The sequence below is a fragment of the Poecile atricapillus genome, chromosome 25 (genome assembly GCF_030490865.1).
Source record: "Poecile atricapillus isolate bPoeAtr1 chromosome 25, bPoeAtr1.hap1, whole genome shotgun sequence".
NCBI lineage: Eukaryota > Metazoa > Chordata > Aves > Passeriformes > Paridae > Poecile > Poecile atricapillus.
This window is the reverse complement of record NC_081273.1, coordinates 1702389-1722662: the sequence shown is the minus strand read 5'-3', so window position 1 is coordinate 1722662 and position 20274 is coordinate 1702389. Positions and strand designations below refer to the sequence as shown.

At 50.5% G+C, this 20274-nt stretch overlaps 1 protein-coding gene across 3 annotated transcripts in view; it reads right to left on the bottom strand.

Moving 5' to 3' along the window:
* KIRREL3 (kirre like nephrin family adhesion molecule 3) overlaps positions 1 to 20274 on the bottom strand; it is a 357534-nt gene that overhangs the window by 84933 nt on the left and 252327 nt on the right. For all 3 annotated transcript variants that reach the window (XM_058856947.1, XM_058856948.1, XM_058856949.1), the window contains 2 exons: positions 16614 to 16763; positions 14630 to 14779 (listed from right to left, as the gene is read on the bottom strand). In XM_058856947.1, coding sequence (XP_058712930.1) covers positions 14630 to 14779; positions 16614 to 16763 — 300 coding nt within the window. The remainder of the gene's footprint in view (positions 1 to 14629; positions 14780 to 16613; positions 16764 to 20274) is intronic.

The following is a 20274-nucleotide window of genomic DNA, read 5'->3' as shown; positions in this document are numbered from 1 at the left end:
ATCACAGAATCTCAGAATCCCAGAATGGTTTGGGTTGGAAGGGGCCTTTAAGATCACCTTGTTCCAACACCTTCTACCCAACCAGGTTGATCCAAAAAATCCCACTGCCACCATCCCTCCTATCCACCTTCACCATAAACAGAGCTTTGATCTTCCATCAGGTTCTCTCCACTGACATCACAGAGATCACAGAATCTCAGAATCCCAGACAGGTTTGGGTTGGGAAGAACCTTAAAACCCCATCCAGTTCCACCCCTTGCCATGGGCAGGGAGACCTTCCACCAGACCAAGTTGCTCCAAGCCCCATCCAACCAGGCCTTGAACACTTCCAGGGATGGGGCAGCCGCAGCTGCTCTGGGCAATCCTCACAAGGAAGAATTTCTTCCCAATATCCAACCCAAATCTCCCTCAGTTTAAAGCCATTCCCCCTTGGAGGCCGCGTGTCCTCACAGCTGGGGAGAGGATGTGGGACACTCCTGCTGCAGGGCTGTGGGCCCAGGACTCCCAGATTTGCCCTGAACCAGGCCAAGGCTCTGGCGGGTTGTGATTCACAGCTCAGGCTGCCTGTGCCGGCTGCTCCCGCGGTGTTTCCAGGCAAACGCTGCCAAGCCACGTGTTCCACTGCTGCCAAGGCGCCGCAGATGGGCCTCGAGGCCTGTGTGCAAACATTCCCCCACACCTCGAGGCACCCGCGAAGCCGCGGCAGCCGCCTGGAACCCGTCCATCCGCGGGACACGCGCGGAGGGCCCGGCTGGGCGGGAGCTGCTGCCGGCGGAGGATGAGACGCTCTTGGCTGCTCTGCACTGCACGACACCTCTGGTACTGCAGAGAAGCATTTTAAAAGCAAGAGAAGCAGCTCTCCAGTACAAAGCCAGGAGTTTTTCCTCTGCTTGTACTGCAGAGTTTACTTTTATTATACAATTTTCACCCTTCACGGCTCAGATGTTTTGCCTGAGTTTCATTGCTGACCCACAGGACAATCCTCAAAGCAGTATTTGCTCAGGGTTTTGCGCGTGTGTGGCTTTAAAGTTCTTTTTTTAAAAAATAAATTCAGTGTGGGCAAAACTTTTTCACTGATTTGTAACATGCAGGGGAGTGATGATGGATTTTTGTGCTGGAAGGCAGGAGAGCAGGAGATGAGGAGGGTTAACCTGAGCGGATTGGGATAGTGGAAGGTGTCCCTGCCCTGGCAGAAGGTTGGGATTTGGTGGCCTTTAAGGTGCCTCCCAACCCAAACCATTGTGGGATTCTGTGACTCCGTGGTGCTTCCTGGGCTGTGATGTATGTGCAGGGTGGAGCAAAGTGGAGCAAAAAATTCCTGCATCCCTCAATGCAGGAATGGTGTTTGTCCCTCTGTGTGGGAACTGACAATGGTCAAATCAGAGATTTTTAGGCTTCAGGCATTAGCTTGAGTCTGTGGGAAACTAAGTCACACAACTTTCTCACTCTGGCCTGAGAAATCATAAGGAGGAATCCAAACAGTCCTTGGAGAAGGAAAACAACCTCTGCAGGTGTTGTTTGTTCCTTGTTGTTTACGTGTAAGAAACAGTCAAGGGGTGTTGTTCCAGCTGCCCAATGATGGTGATGTGTTGGTTCCATGACCAATGAGAGTTTTACCTCTCAGACCTTCTCAGAACTGTCTATAAAAGAAGATCTGGAAGGATAAAACTTGCTCTCTTTTGCAACCAAGGCTAGAGAGTCTGTGTTGTACTTTTACCATTCATAACATAGTGGGCACCTCTGCAGTGTCTGTTCTCAGCTGCTGACCCATGAGGGCTGAGGAACTTCCCCAGTGACCTCCTCCCAGCTCTGTGCTCTCCTCATCACCCCAAACCTGGAAGCTAATTGGCTGCTCCTGCTGCATCCAGCAGTGGGGCTGGATTTGGCCCCGTGGCTCTTCCCACAGAGCCTCCCTGCTGTTGTTTTTGCTTCTGAGCTCCTCCAGCTTCCCTTCCCCGGCCTTGCCTTCCCACCCTGCCTCGTGCCTGATTATATTGGGTCTGCATGTGTAAGTACAGCCTCCTGCCATCCTAATCATCCAAAGTGGCTATTTGAATAACAGTTGTTGGTGCCTGTAGCTTCCTGTAATTTTCCAAAGGAAACAAATCCATGCAGACTGCAATTTTGCGCCTATGAATTTTGAATGAATGTCTCTGAGAGCCTCGATTTCTCTCTGCCTTCCGTCCTCCCCTCCCCTCGCCTGCCTCCCAGGCCCAGCTGAGCCAGAGGCTGCCACCAAAGGGGCATAACTGAGTGGCTTCTTTCAGATGAAGGATTTTGGGCTGGGAAGGCTTCATCCCTCCCAGGACAGGCACCAAAAAATGGTGGCATGGGCAGAGCTTGCTGGGGGATGGCTGAGCTGCACTCAACCAATGGGAAGAGATTTGCTCCACAGCAGGACAAAGCAGAGCATGGAAGAAGCAGCATCATTTGAAGGATTTTTCCTTGTGTTGCTACCTCCAAAGCAATTTTGGGATGTCCCTGGCTATCCAGCTCTGATGGTACCCCTGCCTTGGGGCTGTTCCTGCTGGCCAAACTCTTCACCTCCTAACTCAGAGCAGCTGGAGGACATTTCTCCTAAAGAGCTGATCTTCCTGATGGAAACTGTCCCTATTTATTGTGGAATCATGGAAAGGTTTGGGTTGGAGGGGACCTTAAAGCTCATCTTGTTCCACTGCCCTGCCCTGGGCAGGGATACCTTCCACTATCCCAGGCTGCTCCAAGTCCTGTCCAGCCTGGCCTTGGGCACTTCTGGGGATTGGGCAGCTTCTCTGGACAATCTGTGCCAGGGCCTCCCCACCCTCACAGGGAAGAATTCCTTCCCAATATCCAACCCAAACCTACTCTGTTTTATTTTAAAATCATTATAACCTTCTCCCTCTAAAGTTTCCCCTCCTGTTCCTCTGTGTACCATTTTATGACACTGAGGGTTCTCCTTTTTTACGACATTGTTGTTTTTAAAGTGTTTTTATCACCTGGTTTTATTACTAAATTACCGTCGAGCACCCCAAATGCTGTAGGAGCGAGCAGGGAGAGCAGCTCTGGAAATGCAGCAACTCTTTCCTGAACAGCTTGCAGCCTCGCCAGGGAAGGGGCTGATTTGGTGATGGATGGAGTGCTTGTTATCCAGTATATTTTTATCCATACATATATAAAGCACTTTGTGATCCCAGCAGATACAAGGCACTATATAAATGTAAATCATTATCATTATCATTAAATATCTTCTGTATCTTTTAAACCTACCAGTTGGAATCAGATATGCACAGGGCAGCTGCTGTCTGGGTTTTGTTGAGGAACCAAATATGAGAGGTGTGATTTTTGTCTTTGTTAGCAATTAAATGGGATCTCATGAAAGACTCTTATTTTTCCGTCGCAATTTTTTCATGCTGCCACTGATTTGAAAGTCACTTCTCACCCACTAAGAGAAATCTCTGCAGAATTCCCTAGCAACAACCTGAATAAGAAACACCTCAGGTACGAGGATGTTCCCGGGATTATCCAAACCCACTGCGGGCGCTCATCACCATGAGGACAGGGAGAGGATCCACGGGGTCATGGGGAGGAGAGTTCAGCTCCTCCATGATTTATGACTCAATGAAGATTATAGACACTTGTCTCCACAACTGTGACTCTGCAGTGTTTCTGCTTGGCCGCTGCCCAACCCTGGGAATGAGAGCACCGAGCTCCTGGATGCCCTCCTGCCGCAGCCCGAGCCGCAGTGAGCGCAGGGAACATATCCATAACCCAAAGGCTCCTGTCCCTGCATCACCCTGCTCCTTTTTCCTCTTCCTTAAGGGAGGGATTGGAGCCTGAGGGATCTGAAGGGTTGCACATGGAGGCTTTGGCACCCCAGAAATGACCTCAGGCCATGTGTGATTCCATTGAGGCCATAAATGACCGGATTCCCTCTCTACCCATGGGACAAGCTGAGCAGGCAGCTCTCTGAGAGCCCCTTCCCTGATTTCCCTCCCCTATTTGGTTGCTAAAGCCTGTCTTCCTGCACTTCCAGGAAAGCCACCCAGTGGTTTTCCACTGGGAAGATGGAGGATGAAGATGGGGGAGGATGCAGATGCAGAGGAGCAGGGGCAGGATGAAGATGCAGAGGAGCATGGGCAAGATGAAGATGCAGAGGAGCAGGGGCAGGATGAAGATGGGGGAGAGGACTCTTGGTTGGGAAGAAGGAGAATCGTGTGGAGGAGTGGAAGAAAAGCTAGTGACTCTAGCTGTGTCACTGTCACAGCTAGTGACAGCTTCTCCCTGTGGGAATTCATCTCCAGCTGCATTATCCTAGAGTCGTAAAATCTTGGAACAGTTGGGTTGGAAGAGACCTTAGAGATGATCTCATTCCATCCCCCTTGCCATGGACAGGGACACATTTCACCAGACCAGGTTGCTCCAAGCCCTCCAAGTCCAACCTGTCCTTAAACCTCATGTTTGGGAGCCAGGAGCCTGGTCTAAGATAAAAGTGCACTTTGCAGTGTATTTTTTTTTATCCTTCTGATGCTCCCTTGGCATTTCTCAAAGGGAGATGACTGATGCAGGGTCAAGCTACACTCAGAATGTAGTGAAGGGCAGGTCCTGGCCCCAGAGACAGGGGATCTGTTGTTCTGAGCCCCCAAGGGATCATCATCAATATTATTTCATTTCCCCTTGTCGTGACAACCAAGGGGATGGATTTGGAAATCTTGGATGTGTCATGGGTCTGAGCCTTGGCCTTTAAACCCCACTAACCTGCAAGCAGTGGCTTGCAAAGGTTTTGCAATATTTAGTTAATAGAACAACATTTTTCCTAGTTCTCTATTTTTTTCCCATTTTTTTCATTCTATTTTCCCCAGCCTCTCAGGAGCTGCAGCCTCCTGCTGCCCAGGGGAAATCTTCCATTTAGCTACATTTTCCTTTCTCATTTCATGCTGTAATGGGGATTCATCATAGGTGTTAAATCCATAATTTGCCATGAATCCCTTGTCTCTCTCTGTGGAGGTCAGAATTGAGTTTAAAGGAACCCAATATTGTGGCTTTGTGGCTGCCCCTGGGGGAGAGCACCAGCCCAATTCCCCAGAGCAGGAGGAGGCTGGAGAGTCCTGGCTGGGTCAGCCCATGCTTTCCACCTCTCTTGCCTGCTGAAGGGGGCAAATTTGAGCACATCAGGCACCTTTAATGTCAAAAAAAAGGAGTAATAGCCCCTTCCAGAGGGTCATTTGTCCATCTTGGCATGTGAGAAATATCCTGAGGCAGGAGAGGTTATTCTCCTGTTAATTACCAAGGACACCCACAGGTCAGTCATTAAGACATGACTATCCAGTTTTACAGCCCAGCAGGAAGCTAAAGGAAAGCCACAGCTCCAGACCCATCCCAGTGCTCCTGTGGGATGGGAGGCTGGCATCCATCTCACTGACAGGGCACCGGGAACGCCCCGAGATGGATGTGTAACAGAGAGATTCCTTCACCATGAGCTGGGAGACGCTGGCTGAGCTGGGACCTGAGCTGGGAGATGCTGGCTGAGCTGGGAGCTGAGCTGGGAGATGCTGGCTGAGCTGGGAACTGAGCTGGGAGATGCTGGCTGAGCTGGGAACTGAGCTGGGAGATGCTGGCTGAGCTGGGAACTGAGCTGGGAGATGCTGGCTGAGCTGGGAGCTGGGAGATGCTGGCTGAGCTGGGAGCTGGGAGATGCTGGCTGAGCTGGGAGCTGAGCTGGGAGATGCTGGCTGAGCTGGGAGCTGTGCTGGGAAATGCTGGCTGAGCTGGGAGCTGAGCTGGGAGATGCTGGCTGAGCTGGGAGCTGGGAGATGCTGGCTGAGCTGGGAGCTGAGCTGGGAGATGCTGGCTGAGCTGGGAGCTGGGAGATGCTGGCTGAGCTGGGAGCTGTGCTGGGAGATGCTGGCTGAGCTGGGAGCTGGGAGATGCTGGCTGAGCTGGGAGCTGGAAGATGCTGGCTGAGCTGGGAGCTGAGCTGGGAGATGCTGGCTGAGCTGGGAGCTGTGCTGGGAGATGCTGGCTGAGCTGGGAGCTGTGCTGGGAGCTGGGAGATGCTGGCTGAGCTGGGAGCTGTGCTGGGAGCTGAGCTGGGAGGTGCTGGCTGAGCTGGGAGCTGTGCTGGGAGATGCTGGCTGAGCTGGGAGCTGTGCTGGGAGATGCTGGCTGAGCTGGGAGCTGTGCTGGGAGCTGGGAGATGCTGGCTGAGCTGGGAGCTGAGCTGGGAGATGCTGGCTGAGCTGGGAGCTGAGCTGGGAGATGCTGGCTGAGCTGGGAGCTGAGCTGGGAGATGCTGGCTGAGCTGGGAGCTGAGCTGGGAGCTGGGAGATGCTGGCTGAGCTGGGAGCTGAGCTGGGAGCTGGAAGATGCTGGCTGAGCTGGGAGCTGGAAGATGCTGGCTGAGCTGGGAGCTGTGCTGGGAGGTGCTGGCTGAGCTGGGAGCTGTGCTGGGAGATGCTGGCTGAGCTGGGAGCTGAGCTGGGAGATGCTGGCTGAGCTGGGAGCTGAGCTGGGAGCTGGGAGATGCTGGCTGAGCTGGGAGCTGAGCTGGGAGATGCTGGCTGAGCTGGGAGCTGTGCTGGGAGGTGCTGGCTGAGCTGGGAGCTGTGCTGGGAAGCCTGAACCATCCAATGGATGTCAGAGAAGCTCAGGCACAGTGAGGCAAGGCTGGACAACATTTCACGGAGCAGGGAAATGCAAGATAAGCAAAAAGGGCTGGCCAAGCTCCTGGAACCAGGAAACAACATTCCTGCAGGCTGGGCACGGGCAGAGGGCTGGGATCCCTTCAGGCAGCCTCTCCCAGAGCGGCTCCTCCGCTTCATTTGTCACCCGGGCGATCGATAGCCAGGCGGGGGCTGTCACTCAGGTGATGCCACACTCCGAGGGGCTCGTTCCTCTGCCGGCTGACACGGGCAGAGGGAGTCAATACTTGTGTCAGGGCACTGACAACCCCCCGAGCTGCCGGCGCTGCCATCGCATCTGTGCACACAGCTGGAGAGGTGCAAAAGGATGCAGGATGCAGATGCAGAGGAGCATGGGCAGGATGAAGATGCAGAGGAGCAGGGGCAGGATGAAGATGCAGAGGAGCATGGGCAGGATGAAGATGGGGGAGGATGCAGATGCAGAGGAGCAGGGGCAGGATGAAGATGCAGAGGAGCAGGGGCAGGATGAAGATGCAGAGGAGCATGGGCAGGATGAAGATGCAGAGGAGCAGGGGCAGGATGAAGATGCAGAGGAGCATGGGCAAGATGAAGATGCAGAGGAGTGTGGGCAGGATGCAGATGCAGAGGAGCAGGGGCAGGATGAAGATGCAGAGGAGCAGGGGCAGGATGAAGATGCAGAGGAGCACGGGCAGGATGAAGATGCAGAGGAGCAGGGGCAGGATGAAGATGGGGGAGAGGGCTCTTGGTTGGGAAGAAGGAGAATCGTGTGGAGGAGTGGAAGCAAAGCGAGGTCTGCACGTGCGGGGGGTCCGGCCAGTGCAGAATGAGAGGTGTCAATAACTCAAAAGTGCACGAAACAAAACAATGTCCGCTGTCCACAGGCATCCCGGGGAGCTGGAGACACGGAGTGCAGCAGAGGGAAGGGCTGGTGTGATGTGGAGGGAGCTGCTGGCCCCCAGATGGCCTGGGCAGAATTGCAGGGAGATGCAGAGGGGCCGTGGCCAGAGCAGGAGGGGTGCAGACACAGCAGTGATGAGCACAGCAGCACAGAGCAGCCCTGGCACACACAGCACCCTCACATCATTCCACAGCACCCTCATGGCCATCAGAGCCCGGAGTAACGGGGGCCAGGGCAGTGGCAGAGCCAGCAGAAGGGGCTGGGAAGAGACAGAGGGATGACTAAAAATCAGGAAGGTTTTTTTATCAGCCCTCTGTGCTTTGCATCCATCAGGTCAGCCCAGCCCAGCAGACTGCAGAGAGGAGCCAAATGCTTCGTGTTCGATAAAACCACAGGTCAGAACCACGATGACCTCCCTTCATCGAGACAAGGAATCACAGACTGGTGCAGGAACACCAACATTAATCATTTCTATCCTTGTCTCTTCCTATTTACTCTGTGGTACTTCAGAGTGCAGGTAGGAACACTGGTGTGGCTCAGGGCTGAGGGAAGGGAAGCTTTGATGGGAGAGGAGACATCAGTCAACACCAGGGCCCAGGGCATTAAGAAAATACAAAGTTTCTAAGAACTGTGTGAGCCCATCTGGAGCAGGGTTTGAGGGAGCAGAGACAGCATCTGCTCAGTGCTGGCCTGGCCCTGCTGAACTTCCCCTGATGTGACTGAACAGCAGCCCCTGCTCAGACACAGCCCTGTCCTGTGGGGGGACATGGGACAGGAGGAGAGGCCACAGAGATGTTCCAGGAGCTGGAGCCCCTCTGCTCTGGAGCCAGGCTGGGAGAGCTGGGGGTGCTCACCTGGAGAGGAGAAGCTCCAGGGAGAGCTCAGAGCCCCTGCCAGGGCCTAAAGGGGCTCCAGGAGAGCTGGAGAGGGACTGGGGACAAGGGATGGAGGGACAGGACACAGGGAATGGCTCCCAGTGCCAGAGGGCAGGGATGGATGGGATATTGGGAAGGAATTTTTCCCTCTGAGGGTGATGAGGCCCTGGCACGGGGTGCCCAGAGCAGCTGGGGCTGCCCCATCTCTGGCAGTGTTCAAGGCCAGGTTGAATGGGGTTTGGAGCACCCTGGGATAGTGGAAGAGCAGGGAATCACAGCTAAAGGATCTTTAATGTCCCTTCCAAGCCAAAGCATTCCAAGATTCTAAGATATTTCCAATTTTTAATGTCTGTAAGGTGAAACAAATCCCTTCCTCAGCTGCTTCTCCCCATGTTTGTATGACTGCAGTCATTACTCCACTGCTATGACCCTGGCAGAGCCCGAGGTGGGTGGCTCTGTCCCATGGAGTGTTTCATTCTGCCACCACCACCAGCCCAGATGTTCTTATTGGGGATGTAAAGATGTCATTTTGCTTGTCTCCTTCAGAGTAAGGAGAACAGAGCTCATGCAGATGCTGTCTTCCCTTTCCTCCTTCACCTCCTCCTCTTCCTCCTCCTCCTCCTCCTCACAGACAGCGTGCAATCCCCTCCAGAATGGGGGAAGCAGCACTTCCCACCACCCAGATGAAGCCCACCTTGGGAGGACCCATCTCAAGACTCGTTTTTTTTGCCCACTGTCCCTCTCTGTGGTGTTTTCCAGCTCTAGGCTGCTCGAGGCAGCAGCTGCCTTTCACCTGAGAGCCCCTGGCTTTGCCAGAATGGTCAATCTGGAGATGCCTTCCCACCCCAGAGCCACACAGAGATGTGAGCAAGGAAATCCAGCCACCCTCTGCTATCAAAAGGAGCCGGCTCAGAGAGCTGTAAACTTAAGCTGCTCAGACATGACATCAAATATTTAGGTTATTTGGGATTTGCACTCGATTGTTTGATGTTTCTGTTTCATTCCCAGTAGAGCCAGTTGCTGTTTTGCCACTGAAAATATTCCCAGCAGAAAATGCAGCTTTGTGAAGACCCAAAGTTGTTCAAGGAGAAGAGACTGTCTGGAAGAAAATGATCACATTTTCATCACTTTTTTTTTTTTTTTTTTGTTCTGAATTGACATCCCAGCTCTACATGCTCTGAATTTTGCATTCAGAGAATTGAATTCTATTAAAAAGTGTGGAAAAAGGGTTCCAAGTTGAACTGTTTCTGGATTTGAAACATCACCTCCTCACATTTCTCCTTGCAGCTCAGCATTACAAACAAACATTGAGAAAGGGCCTTACCCAGGACATAACCTCTTTATTTCCTGATCAAACTCCACTAAAGAGCTTGAAAGCTGGGAAATGCAGATGTCTCAAACTGCCAACCATTGTTTTGGTAATGGAAATACTTACTCTGCTCTGCAGGGGAGGACTGGAAAGGACTTGGCAGGAAAGAGGATTGGAATAAAATAAAAAAAATGAAATAAAATAAAAAGAGGAAAATGGCTGTGATTGAATGGGGATGCACCCCAGTGACCCTCCTCTTGTCCCTGCCTTGTGCCATTGTAAGAGAAACAGGAGCTCTCACTTCAAATTAACTTAATCTGTAGAGCTAAATAATTCATGTTGATTTAAGAAAGCTTTATTCCTAATGGGACACACGTGAAGACAGAGTTAATATTAGAAGAGGCCGTGGAGGGGAGGAAAGAGAGAATGAGACTATAAAAGGTGAAGGTACAAGTTAATTGCCTATCAATTATTCACCTTAAGTCTCTGCAAGCTGCTCCTCTGCCTCCCTCCTCACACCCTCATATTCTCTGTTCCTGCTTGTGGCCAGTTTCCCCCTGGCACCTCCAGGATCAACCTTTTCCCTGTGCCAAGCAGGTGGAGCTTCCTGGGACAGCCCCAGGTACATGGCCAGGCTGGAGGTGCCACATCTCCTGCAGGGGAGGACAGACCAGGCCAGGCTGATGCTCCTGCCAAGGTGCCATGAAGGAGAGATATGGATGCTAACTCTGAAACAGAGAGCATGTAGAAATTGCAGGCTGCATAGCTTCTCAGTCTTGCTTGAGAAAGTGGCCTGGGAAATTTTAAGGAGGAATTAAAACAATCCTCAGAGACAGAAAACAGCCTTGCAGGTGCTGTTTGTCTGTTCCTTGTTTTCTTTGCAGGAGAAAGTCGAGGGGTGGTGTGCCCCACTGACCAATGATGGTGATGTCGTAGTTTGCTAACCAATAAGAGTTTCCTTTCTGTACTTTTCACGTATGGGTCTATAAAAAAGACCTGAAGTAATAAACTGAGAGAAATTCTCCTGATTGACTCCTGAGAGAGTCTGTGTCGTTCATTTCGCCATTCCTAATAGAGCAACAGAGAGGAGCCATGCAGTCTCCCATCACCTCATCTTCCATCTGCCTCATTGTCCTGCTTCCTCCATCCTTTGGGCACGTTCTGCTGGCCCTGGTGTCGGCACCGCCAGCCGGGGCTCCCCTCTCCCTCCCAGCTCCCTCCCAGGGAAACCAAAGCTCTCTTCAAAGTTTCTCCTCGCTCGGCTGCCTCCGAGATCTGGGAACTCAACACTAATTAACGTGTCTGCAAATCCCAGCTCGGCTGCCGGGGCCTCAAATTCCTTCACGGTCCCGCGAGTGCAGAAGGATCCACGAGCGATCCCTCTGGCTCCTGGAGCTACACGGCTGGCAGATGCATATTTTAACAACACACATCTGTTGGCAATATAATCTCTTGTATTTGCCCTCCTTGCTCTGAGCTTTGATGGAAGACCGGAGGGAACTCTCCAGTGGTTACAGCCAAAGTGTTTGCTTTGCAATTTTGCTCAATTGCTGCCTGATTTTATTTTTAAATTTCTCCAAGTCCTAATCAGGCTCTTACTTTATTTAATTAATACCCTGGCTTAGTTAAATAGATCATAAATTAAGCAGCCCTGCCATTAGAGATGTACCAGGTAGCAAATAGCCCTCCAGTGGCTTCCCAGAGCCTGCCTGGCTTGGGCTCCCCTGCCAAACTGCCTTGACATCCTTTGCTTGTAGAAAATCTGTATGCCTCCATATACCCCAAATCCCATCTCATCAGACTTATCAACCTTCCCTGCTTGGGGCAGATATCCTGAGGAGATTGGGCAGGGACTCCTTCCCCAGGGTTTGGGCACTGATAGGAGGGAAGGTGAGGGAGAGCTGGAGAAGGGGAAATCTCCAGCTTTGGGATGCATTAACAACATTTCTCAGCAATATTTGTCCCTGGAACTCCACAAAGAGAAGATTTTCCCTGATGCTGATGACATTAATAGGCTTGTCTGTTTGAGTGTTTGGACTTCCAAGGCTATGGAATGATCTGTTCCACTACATTTAACCATGTAGATTTGAAAACAATGTGACAAAACCTTAAATATTTTATTAAAATATGGTGTAGCTCTGCATCTGAGCAGGGAAGTAGGAGGCATCAGCCCCATAAAGCTGTTGTCAGACATGAATGACAGCAGCTGGAGCCTGACTCAGGAGGCATTAGGGGATTTCTTGATACCAAGGAAGTGGAAAACTGGGCAAGGACAGACTGGGCAGCACCAGCCATACAAAAAGCAGGCAGGGTTATTTTTCCAGAGACAAGGCTGGGGCTGATAGAGTGGGAGAGACTTCCCCAGAACTGCCTCTAACACAGCTGGCTGAGGAGCCCTTGAGTCACTGAGAAACCAGCAGCAGATGTTGGGTTCCCAGAGCTTCTCAGCTCTGCCTCAGCTGTAACCCATGGCTTCCTTGAGAGCTGCATGGTTTGCACCAGCTCCAGGGATGCCTTAGGGATCCTCTCCTGCCCAGGGGAAGTCTGCAGCCTCAGGTGAAGCTGGGCAGACTGGGATGAAGGAATGCCCCCAGGCATGTTCCTGTGAGCAGCTCAGGCAGCCTGGCACATCCCTTCCCAACCCAGGGAGATGAAATCTGGGAGATCCAGCTCCCTCCAGACACAGCTGCTCAGCTCACAACTACAGCAGGCTCCCACACTGCCTGCTGAGAGCAGAGATGTGTGCACAGCTGGTGGTACTGCACATCTGGAAGCACCAGCAATGCCTCTCCCCCTTCCCAGACACGTGTGACCCCCTGTCAGGTGCTGAGTTCAGCCTGACAGGCAGCACATTGTCCCCAGCTGTCAGAAACACAGGGGTTTAAGGCTTCTACTCTTCATGTGCCACTTCTGTCCCCTCTGGGGTGGCTAAAACACAGAACACAGATCCCACAGTGGCCCCTGCCCTCGCTGCCAGCACAGGACACCCCATCCCAAAGGAACAGGGTGAGCTGCTGATCACCAACCCCTTGCAAAGGCGGGATCATCACTCCCATCTCTCCAACCAGCCTGAAACATCCTAGAATCACACAATTTCCTGAGCTGGAAAGGACCCACAGGGATCAATGAGTCCAACCCCAGGCCCTGCATGGGGCAACAATCCCAGCCTGTGCATCCCTGGGAGCGTTGTGCAAATGCTCCTGGAGCTGCAGCAGCCTTGGGCTATGATCACTTTTCCCTGCATAAATACCCCTAAAGTTAAGGATGACCTAGCAGTGGGTGCCAAACCCACACTGGCCCATCGATTTGGCTTAAATTGAACATGCTGTTACTTGAATTTTCTTAAAAGGAAAACGCTCTGCAAATACAAGTTGCAGAACATCTTAGGTAAATGTACCAATTAGCAACTACCATGTATATCCACATAAACATTAACTACCATCTATTCAACACATTCCATAACCCCAAAGATAATAATGATTTCCTTTTGATCCATAAAAACATCTCTCTGCTCAATCAACGCTTCGCAGCAGCTCTGACGTACGCCCTGGGACTAAATTAGTTTTGAAATCTTTAGCTCTAATTAAATAACATTATTTCTTTTGTCTGGCTCCCGCAATGTATTCTGCTTTCAGAACAGAAGGAGGGAGCCCAGGCAAAGGAGGGGTTGTCGGTGAGCAAGACAACGTTTCACTTTCCCATTCATTTCCAGGATTATTTCATGTATGGGCACATGTCAGAGCTCTGAGCTGCTGCCAAGGGTTGATTGAGCAGAGGGAGGAATCAAAGGAAAATCATCATTATCGTCAGGGTCAGGGAAGGAAGGGATAGCAGCTGTGAAATCTGGGAGTTGGGAACGTTGTAGTGTTGTGGAGGGAGGAAAACAAATGCAGGGGAAATTGCAAACCAGGAATTTGAACTCATTTTCATAGTGCAGACTCTAGGGAGGTGCACTTTCAACCACAGCTGGTACCTTAATTCACTTCTTTTGGCTGTTTAAAACTAATCAGTGTTGATCTGACTAAAAGTACTGAAATTCTTGATTTGGATCCTCTTAAAAGTTTTTTTTTCCTCCCTAGAAACTAACCAGGAATAAAAACAACAAGGAAGAAAGAAATCCAATCTTCAATTTAAACAAACTTAAATATGCAAATGGCTTCACTTTGAGGGTTGAATAATCAGGATAAATCTGGGAGCAGCAATACAGACTGGGTTTTGTCCAAGCTGTTCAAGAAAAATGCCATTTTCATTGACTTCTCTGAAGCCACGTCCATGCCGGGAAGGCTCGGTGACGCTCCTGCCTTTTCCCAGCACTGCAGTGGGGAGAGCCTCCCTCCCACTCTGCCAGATGGCCAACACAGCCCTCCAGCTCTGCCAGTGCTCCCCACCCATCTCCCACACAAAAAGCTCCTCTACATGATTTTGGGAGCCACTTCCAGCTTGCAATCCCAGGCAATATCTTCCTCTACTGCTCATTATTTACTGCTCATTATTAATTACTGAGAAACGCAGGGTGATAAAATATTAGTGTGTAGATAGTTTAAGAATACTGCAATAGTATGAAACCAGCCTTTCCTCATGGGGTGGAGGCATCCCAGTCCTGTAGGCAGGGTAACACATAAGTGATGACACTGACACTCTTCACGTCCTTAAATTTATGGACAAACTCTCTTGAATTGGGGCATAAATCCATAAAGCTGAAGTGCCAAGAACTGTCATAGTCCACCCCAAGCAGCTTCCTTTGATCCTGTTCCCTGGACTGAGCTGCTCCCACACTGCTCTCACAATGGATTCATTCCCAGTCCTCTCGATCCAGCGACAAAACATTTCATCAAAAGCCACTCAGTGTGACCATGGAGGCAGTGAAACCCCAAGAAACACCCTGAGGGTGTGAGGAGCAGGCACTCACCGAGGACAGTCAGCCGGGCAGGTCTGGATCGGATGGCTGCTTGGATGGCCTGGCACTCGTACACGGCGTCATCCTGGAGGTCAGCTCGCAGGATTTTCAAATGGTGCTGACCTGACAGATGGTCTCCTACGACCAGATAGCGCGGATAACCTGACAAAGAGAAAGCAAGGGTCAGGAGGCAGCTGGACCGGGGATGAGGAGAGCAGAGCATGGCTCCAGAGCCCCAGTATCCCACAGCAATTCCCGGGATCCAGGCAGCTTCCTCCCCTCCTTGGCAGCCAGCCTGAAGAGAGAGGGAGCAAGAACCTGCCAAATCCAGGAAAGAGAATGCACATTTTCCTCTGTGGGTTCAAAAAAGAAGTGCTGATGAAGGACCATTAACTGAAATCCCAAGGAACCATGGGATCATGGAATGTTTAGTGTTGGAAGGTTTGGTTTTGATCTTAAAGATCATCGGAACCCAAGACCCCCTGCCATGGGCAGGGACACCTCCCACTAGATCAGGTTGTCCAAGGTCTTCTTCAGCCTGGCTCTGAACCCTTCCAGGGCTGGGGCATTCACAACCTCCCTGGGCAAGAAAAAGGGATGAGCCCTTCCACCAGGAAACCCATGGCCTCCTTCTCCTCTGCACCCCACCACGGAATATCCTCAGCTCCTGAATTTGGCTGTGGTGACACCCTGGAGTAGAAGCAGGGGGTAAAGCCTGGGCAGGGGTCTGGGGGCAGCCCTGCTCAGCCTGGCTGGACACATGGGATGGACACACGGGAGGAAAGGCACCATCCCCTCATCCCGCCGTGTGACACAGCCCTGGCACACGCTCGTGCTTCTGTTGTTTCTTGAGTTAACAGCAGGATTTGCTCTCCTGAACCGTGAGAAGTACAAATGATGGGTTTGTTTGTATTGTGCTAATTAGACACTGGCTGAGCTGGTATCACGCGAGCTGGCAGCTCCTGTGGCTTCCAGCAGCCCCAGCTCCGTTAATTGTGGAAGTCATTCACATCAGCTCCCTACTTCACTGGAGCTCTTGTTACCCAGTCGTGTTGCAAGGTCTTGCATGGAAAGCTCAGCTCTCTAATAGATGCAAAAATTGTGGCTCAGAGCTTTGAAAAACAGGCGAAGATGGGGCTGCTCACTCGGGCACAGCTGTAAATGAGCAATTATATGTATTAATAAAAAATAGAAGGAAAGAAGAAGCAGGCACTGCACTTTAAGGAAGAGCAGGGTCCCTGGAGACCAAAAAGCAGGAGCCTCCCCTGGTTTCTGAATGCTGCTTCATGCCTTGGGGAAAACTCTCTCAGGTCACCAGGAGCTGAGCACTGTCACACGTGTACAAACTGCAGAGCCTGGGGGGAGTGCTGCAGCTCCTGGAGGGCTCCATGCCCTCCCAGGCTGTTTCCAGCAAACACTCTCCTTACTCACGTGAAATATTTCAGTTCCAAATTAGTGTTTTCCAGCAAAATATACAGAATAAACTCATAACTTCCCCACTATTGCACCAGTCCTCACCAGCTGCAATTAATGTGGGTGTGGGATTAAGAAATGTGAGTTCTGAAGAATTTGGTCACCAAACTATAATTTGCCAAAACTAAAGCTTGGGGAAACCACAAACACTTGTCTAAAGCAAACAGAGGCTTGTGGGTCCCTTCAAACTCAGGATATTCTATGGTTCTTTTAATTTTTCAGATTGCAAAACAGGCACTTTCAACATTTATAAAACATTTTATTCCACATTCTGGAAAGGTGACATTAGTTTCCAAGGAAATAAAACCAGGGTTTTCCAAAGGGTCAGGTGACATCTGAGGGAGCCAAGAGTTTTGTTTCAGGTCAGAGTGAAACAGATTTTGATTTATTCCAAGCATCAGTGCCTATGTTTGGGCAGACTGGAAGGTGTTGGAGTTGAAATGAAAACATTATCCCCCAAATAAAGGTTGGGCAAGGAGAGCTCCTGCTTTCCTTGTTTGTGGAGGGTGGTGTCCCAACTTACTTGAGAGATCCCGTCCGACTCCAAGGGCCAGCCCGTCCTTGATCCAGAGCACGATGCCATTGTACTCGGGGATGGCGCAGAGCAGCGTCACCGGCTGCCCCGCGATCACCACCTGGTCCTGGGGCTGCTGCGTGAACGAGGACGCCTGGCCTGGACAGGGGGACAAGAGAGGAACAGGACACTGTCAGTTCTCCAGTGATTTCCAGCACGATGCAGTTCCTTGGGATGCACCAGTCCAGGATGCTCCTGGCACAGCACAATTGGGAGACTGAGCTCTGCAGCTCTTAATTATTGCTTAATTACATGGTTGCCCCATAGAATGATGGAATGGTTTGGGTTGGAAGGGACCTTAAAGCTCATCCCATTCACAGGGAACAATTCCTCCCCAATATCCCATCCAGCCCTGCCCTCTGGCACTGGGAGCCATTCCCTGTGTCCTGTCCCTCCATCCCTTGTCCCCAGTCCCTCTCCAGCTCTCCTGGAGCCCCTTTAGGCCCTGGCAGGGGCTCTGAGCTCTCCCTGGAGCCTTCTCCTCTCCAGGTGAGCACCCCCAGCTCTCCCAGCCTGGCTCCAGAGCAGAGGGGCTCCAGCTCTTGGAGCATCTCCATGGTCTCCTCTGCACTCATTCCAGAAGCTCCACATCTTTCCTGTGCTGAGGACCCAGAGGTGGATACAGCACTTCTGACAGACAAATATTTTTAATATTTTTGCTCTCTTGGGGGGAACAAAAGCTCCAACCAAGAGGCACCAGCATTTCATGTAACAGTTTTATTCCAAATTGTGGTGGTAGTGTTTCAGCCACAATGATCACAGCCAGAGAAGCAGCAGGATGTCCAGCAGCAGCAATATTTTATATTACACATAATAAAAGAGGATGTTGGTCCTCTGCTTCTGAGCCTTGCTCCCACCTCATGTGCTCTCTGAAATCAGGATGTGCAGATAACAACCTGCTATAAAACACACAGGGAAACAACCAGCTGCTGCTGTTCTGCTCCCTCCCCAGGTGAACCTCCTGGAATTTGTTGGGAGCTTCCCACACATCTGGAGGGGACAGGAAGGCCCAGCTCTGCCTCAGCACCGCCTTTTGCTGGAGCTGCATCATCCAACTCACAAATCTCTCTCCTTACCCTTCCCTACCTGGAATGCTGCAAGAACAAATCCCAGCCCTGGCTCATCTCCTGCCATGGTGGGATGTCTCACACCTCAGGTGTGACATGGCACTTCTCATTTCCCATGGGAAGTATTCCAGTCACTGTAACCTCTTCCAAGCAGAGTTTGCTCAGCATTATGTGTTATTTTCTCTCTCCCTTGGCTTGAATGATTGAAAATCATTCAGAGAATCAGAGAATCCCAGAATGGTTTGGGTTGGGAGGGATCTTGAAGCTCATCTCATCCCACCCCTGGCATGGGCAGGGACATCTTCCACTACCCCAGGGTGCTCCAAGCCCTGTCCAGCCTGGCTGTGGACACTTCCAGGGATTCAAACTGTTCCAGGGATTCAAAGTGTTCAATCCTGCTATTTTTTTTCTTTCCCTAATGAGTGCATGGGACAACCCCAAAATCCCCCTGCAGAGCCACAATCCGAAGCTGGAAGATCCTAAATGTGGGGTGGTTTCAGGCAGACCTGCCGATATCTGGGCTCCTGTGGGTACAATCTTTTGTCTGAGTTGGTTGTGGAGCATTGGAATTGCTCTGCCACCACTTAGTCTTGCTCTGATTCTGGATTCAGGAGATGATCTGGGGAAGAGAGGTGCTGGGGAAAGGCAGAACCACTGAATTGCCCTGTGGGGTTTGTAAGACCAGGAGCCTCTCTGGGTGGGAATTATGGCCCTGCATCAGGCAGGAATCCAGAGCCTGTGCCCTCCACTGAGTGTTCCATGGAAGGGACTGGGCTGGAGGAAGAATTGCTCTTTAAAACCAATTTGTCAAAGCAAGACAGTCTCCATGTGATCCACCCCAAATCAATTCAATCCTAATTTACACCGACTCCATTTAATCATTGACTGATGATTAATCCAGAACCAAGGTTAAGTGTGACACAAGTTCTTGCATCTGAACTTGTTTCCAGATGAGCTGCTGGGCCTTTCCTACAGGGCAAGGCTCCAAAGCTCCATCATTCTCCAGCTCACACTGTTGAACCAGCATGTGCCCCCACATGAGTGCTTATATTTCAATTTAATTTATTATAGCTTCAGCTCGCTCTTAGCCACCTAAAGGAGCACAGGGAAAAGCAGAGCTGTCCTTTCCAAATTCCAGATGCTTTATATTACAGGAAAGTAAAAAGCCCAGCTGAAATTTTTGCAGATCTCCAGGAACACCTTGGGCACCTTATTCCCAGGTATTTCAGAGATCCCAGGTCTCCCAGCACCCACATTTCTCCAATGAACTCTGATTTTCACCCCAGATACTCCACAGTGCTGGGGTGCTGCCTGCACAACAGCACAGGTTAATTCCAGATGGGATTCCCATTTTTCCTGCTGGGAGACACTCACTGGAAGTCATGGTGGCCTCTGACACCAGCACAAAGCCTTGTGCTAAGTTAAGATTTAAATATTTGATTTCAAAGGTAATATAAATCAGCTCTGTATTTTTTTGTTTTTGGATTCATAAAGGACAAGCACTCCTAGGATAGCAGGGAAAAGTGGGATGAGAGGGAAAACTCAGAAAGCAGAAAAAGTGTGTGTTTTGCTTTGTTGTTCTGTGGTTTTATTTTAATATCTACTTTCCAGCCTCTAACTGGGTTTTCACAGCTCACTCAGTAATCCTGACAATTCTCAAGGCAGAGCTGGGCGAGCAGGGACAGTGCAGGAAGGCAGCAATAACCCAAAAAGATTTGTTTTATCAGTGAGAATTATCAGGTTGTCAGCTGGGAGCTGCATGAGCCCTAATGAGAACACAGAGGCACAAAGTGGTGTCTGTGCCCTCTGCAAATGCCCATTAAGCACAGGCTTCATTTGGTAATTGCTGCTGGAAATGAAGCTCTTTATATGTTTTATTTTTCCTTTTTCTCTTATTTCTTGATTTGTTTTAAAGATGAGCTGATGGCCACAGAAAATCAGAGCAGAAACATGGCATATGTCTCCTGTCTTTTCCTTCCCCGTGTTTGTTCAGTGTGAAGAATTGTCACTTAAACCCATTTTTTATTCATCCAAGGCTCCATTTCAGCTACAAACAGCTCAGACTCAGCCACAGGAGAGGAAAGATGGGTGTAAGGACCTTAAGAGCATTACCTGGCCCAGTCCCTGCTCCACAGCAGGATCATCTCTCCCTAAATCACAGATAAAAAAAAAAAAAAAAAAGAAAAAAGTACTGAAGGCAGAGCTCAACTCACTTTCAAATCAGCTTAAAGTCTGATTACTGGGTTTAACTGGGTTTGGAAGATCAGAGGCCCGTCCACGTTCCAGCTTATGTCTTAATGTCAAAGGAACATGTAATTTGCAGAAAAGTTTTAAGGGAGATAAGATACTTGACAGAAAATAACTGAAAATGGGGAGATTGGGAGAGGGTGATTTACAAATGCAGGCTGAGCGTTTTCAGCTACAAGAAAATGGGTTGAAAGACGTCAGCTGGGTATTTTTCCAGGAATGTTTAAAATGGTATTACAAAATGATGCTTTGGTTTCAAAGCAGGAGCTTTGACTCCAACCTGTTGGGCAAGCAGG